This window comes from Bactrocera dorsalis, chromosome 1 (genome assembly GCF_023373825.1).
Source record: "Bactrocera dorsalis isolate Fly_Bdor chromosome 1, ASM2337382v1, whole genome shotgun sequence".
Taxonomy (NCBI): domain Eukaryota; kingdom Metazoa; phylum Arthropoda; class Insecta; order Diptera; family Tephritidae; genus Bactrocera; species Bactrocera dorsalis.
In genome coordinates, this window is record NC_064303.1 from 55,072,523 (window position 1) to 55,077,149 (window position 4,627).

At 35.7% G+C, this 4,627-nt stretch overlaps 1 protein-coding gene across 1 annotated transcript; it reads right to left on the reverse strand.

Moving 5' to 3' along the window:
- Positions 1–2,712: 2,712 nt before the first annotated feature.
- Positions 2,713–4,404, reverse strand: LOC125775413 (piggyBac transposable element-derived protein 2-like). The gene is made up of 2 exons (XM_049445995.1): positions 3,788–4,404; positions 2,713–3,675 (listed from the first exon to the last, which is right to left on the reverse strand). The coding sequence occupies exons 1-2, from the start codon at positions 4,209–4,211 to the stop codon at positions 3,047–3,049; spliced, it is 1,053 nt and encodes a 350-aa protein (XP_049301952.1). The 5' UTR covers positions 4,212–4,404; the 3' UTR covers positions 2,713–3,046.
- Between the last annotated feature and the right edge of the window lie 223 nt (positions 4,405–4,627).

Genomic DNA, 4,627 nt, shown 5'->3' on the forward strand with positions numbered 1-4,627 from the left:
CACAAATCCGGGCGTTTCTGGCGGATTGCTTCGCACAAATTGCGCATAACTTGCAGGTAATATTCCTTATTGACCGTTCTTTCCTGTTGCAAGAACTCATGATGCACCACGCCCCTGCAATCGAAGAAAACTGTCAGTTACGATTCGCGATACTTTTTGAACATACCTCGTATGAAATTCCGGAAAGAGTAGATAAAAAAATGGTCAAAACTAAAAACGTTCAACACGACTAAATCGAAGCTGCATTAAGTCCCAAGCGTTAAAAACAACAACTTAAATCGTAGAGTTTTCAAAATACAAACTTTCACATCCGAACAAAACAAATATACGTCGTGCGAACTGTGTAAAGAGGGACACAAGCTGAAATCTTGAGAGAAATTTAAAAAAAAAAGACGTGTGGCACTCGGGGACTGCCGCGGTAAAGCTATTGCATAGCATGCTGTATCAACTTAAGCAATTATAATCTTATTTTCATGAGTCATCCTGCATCCAGACACTACCGCCTTTGTGGTATGCAACATTTTTCGTCACCGCAATGTGTTTTTTACGCCACACAGCGTCACCTGTGTGTGACGTTTTAAGCGTCAGGTATACTTCCGTTACGAAATTTCTGCATTCGGTCCCCTCGCTCAGAAGCTGCGATAAAATCTATGCAATAGCTTAAAAAATATTAACAAAAGAAACAATTTCGTAAGAACTTTCTACCAACTGTTTATCACATGCGCATATGCTTACCGATTGGGAAAGCAAATTTAATTGCGTTTTTTGCTATAAACGACTAACCGAACGCTTCACGTTACAAATATTTTCAGCTTCGCTCAAAATAACGCTAATGTTAAAAGAGCTGCGGGATTAATTGCTACTGCAAATCCCGACTTACAAAATTCCGAAAATTGCCAAGAAGCACCATGCTGCTCAAAGGCATTAAAAACTAAGACGCTACAAATCGAAAACCAAAGCAATGTATTATTACCCACAGCAGTGGTCTCAATCGAGAAACGAGAAGAACTGTTTAAACATTGGATCTTGTTAGACCAAGGATCTCAACGATCATTTATATCGTCTAGGGCACAAAGTAGGCTAAAACTGTCAACAAAACTAGGCAATTTTGAAATTACGGGAATGTGGGGACGAGTGGTACAAAACTCAAATAAAATCTGCAACATTACCCTCATTTCCCCCCAAGTGAATAAGCGTATTTAAACAGCATCTATTGTCTTATCGCAACTAAAAAATATGCCTCCTAGCTATCATAAATAGCAAGCATTGGCAAAAGGTTTCACACCTTAAGTTAGCAGACCCCAACTGCAACACACCGCACAAATATATCTTCTATTAGGCAGCGATATCATACCACAAATCATATTCGAAGATGTTGAGAAAATTACAAAAACACTTCTAGCGCAAAATACCATTTTCGGATGGGTCCTAAGTGGGCAAGTTGCGGAACCAGGCACAAAAATGACAACTCAAGTTGAGGAAATCTCAAACGAGTACCTCAATACACAACTGAAAAAATTTTGGGAGTTAGAAGAACTCCCCCTCATATCAATCACAACCCCACAACTACTCGATTAGATAATGACCGGTACGTCGTACGACTGCCACTAAAGACAGAATTTCCCCACATATTCGCCTTATGTCATTCCCGCACCTCTGCTATCTAACAGTTTTTAAGTATGGAAAAAACCTACATAAAAAGGCGAGCTAAAACCAGGATACGATAGGATCTTAGAAGAATACCTCCATTTAGACCGAATGGAGGAAGTCAGCCCTGGCGAAAAAATTATAAAAAGTAAATACCATTAATTTCACCACATCATGCAGTAATAAAGCTAGACAAAAAACCCACAAAGGTAAGAGTTGTCCTCAAGTTTGGGGAGTTCCCTAAATTATATTCTATTTACGGGACCACCGCTTCAGCCAGATTTATTGCTACTCGTATTAAACTGACGTATATACAAATAAATTAAAAACAGTTACCTCTGGCGTAAACTGTGCCCATGCCTAGCTATTCGTACACTCCACGAACTGGCACACAAAAAGACACAAAGTCAGAATTTCCTCTGGCAACACAAGTGTTGAAACAAAAAAAGCTAGTAAAAAAAAATAACAGCGGACCACCTTAATATTTTAAAGGACATACCTGAAGAAAATTTGTTAGACACTAAATTCCTTAACCCATCTTCGGCCGCTACATGAAATCAAAGTAAGTTTTTAATTTCCTTTCGAAGGGGTGGTTTTATGATCATAATCAAGAAAAATTAAAAAAAAAAAAAAAATGTTGACCAACCGTTTTCTTGATATGAACTGATCGAAAAACCGACCGCTGGCCAAAAACAGTCAAGTATGAAAAAGTAAATTTTTTTTGTTTTATGTTCTTTAAGAAAAATTTAATGATTTTAGTTCAAATTATTTGCTTTTATTTAAAAGATATGTATTTTTTTTATATAATACATGTATATTGTACAGACGTAAATTTAAAAATTTTGATGATATTCATCAAAACATTTAGTATGTATGTAAATAAACGTTACACTTTTTGCAAGTAAAAATAGTATGTTTCTTGCATAACTTACAGCGCCGATATTTATTTTTAAGACTTCTCATGACGGCGTGTACCTTTTCGTTGATTCGAGAGAGGTTCGATGGATGTCCAGAGTCCTCATCTTCATCTCCATTCTCGTAATCTTCCTTATTGTCGTAAGTCAACAAATGGTTTGTGACTTCAGATCGAAAATCAATTTGTGAAAGTGGTTTCGTCTTTTGAAATTTTGCCAACATACAATGCAACTTCCATGCATTGACCATTGCGTTACCAAGAGCATTAATCCATATTGGCCACCACCATTTTTTCCCTCGTATACATATCCGATAGTTGACCACAGCATTGTCATGAAGATCCACTCCACCCATACCGTGATTACATTCTTGTATTACTTTGGGCTGTGGAATGGTGATAGTTTTCTTTTGCTTCCGACAATATCTTTTAGCATATACCATTGGTTCGGCTGTGGAGTTATTTGTAATAACATTGACGACAGCGTTATCGTTCCACCGTACAGTCCCCGCGTTTCTCTTTTTTTAAATTCCTCAAGGGCGATTTTGCCATCCTATTTTCACGTATAGTACCGGTTGCAAAAAATCGACGCTCATTCAATAGGCACATAAGATGATAGGATGAAAAAAAATTGTCAAAGAATTGTCCAAAACGAATCGGTTTTCCTTTGATAAACATTTTGCATGAGTGTCGACCAAAGTATGGAATCATCTGTTCGTCTACGGCAAGAATATGGCTAAAAACTCCGAACTGCATAAATTTTGTATTGAGGGCATCAATAAGCGGGCGAACCTTGGCAAAACGATCTATTGTATTTAAATCGGTGTTATCAGCGAGATGTAAGAACCGTTTTATTATTTTAAACCGATTACGACTCAACGCTTGTTTTACAATTGGAATTCCCATGTCGGGCCGAACAGACCAATAATGGTCAATATGAGGCAAGGTGTGATACCCCGAAATGTACAAAATACCAATGAACCTACGTATTTCCACTGGCGTGACGTTAATGGCAGCATTGTGTTGATTCGCATATTCGTTTGTGAAATGCGTTATCTCTGCAATTATTAATTTATCAAAATACAACGAGAAAATATCATACGGAGATTTAGAGCCTGCAAAAAAGTTAAGTATGAATAAATACTTGTATACGTATATAAGTATATATATGAATTTATGCATATATAGAAATGGCAATTTAAACTAAATGGTTAATCAATTGCTTACCAATTTCAGAAAAAATTTCTTCCATTTTGAAAGCTTCGATGTTAATTGGCGTTCGGCTGTATTCAAAATTTCTGGGTTTTCGCCACACGGGGACAGCAAAATCAGAATTCCTCTTAAATCCGCCAATTATCATAACATTTCCATGTGCATTAGATGTTGATGGATTTTTAGTTTCACTGAGTTCATTACCTACATCCTGAATGTTTTCTCCTTCCAATGAGTATTGTAGTTCAACATGACCAGCGATTTCATTTAAAAAATCATCATTGTTGTCATTCAAATTAATCCGGTCATCGTCCAGATCTTCTTCATCTGTCATACACTCCACATGAGGTTGTAGAATGTATACGACGTCGACATCTGTTGCATTCAATACAGCTTGATCTTCCTCGTCATCTGAAGATGGCTCATTTAAAATGGCCATGATTTCACTAATTTTTATTGCTTTAGGAATATTTTATTTAATATTTTGAAGATATATACTTGCATTTTACTTAATAATAACAAAAATCATGCTTGAAAAAATTTTGTCCTACTTGACGATTTCTGGCCAGTGGTCGATTTTTCGACCACCAAAGAGTATGTAGTTTTAAAAGTTAAAAAACTTGTAATATTGAGGTGAGTTTCATTTGATTGTTAAAAGTTGATCTCTTGTCTTCGTATACAATTAAAAATAAAAACCGTTTTTTTTTTTGTTTTCCCAATTTTTTTAAATTAAACAAAAACACTTTAAAAAATTAATTTTTTTATGATTCTACCAAATTTTTCATTTACTGTTTTAACTGAAAAAAACTATCCTTAATGTTTTAATAAAATTCAGAATTTAATTTTTCTGAAAAC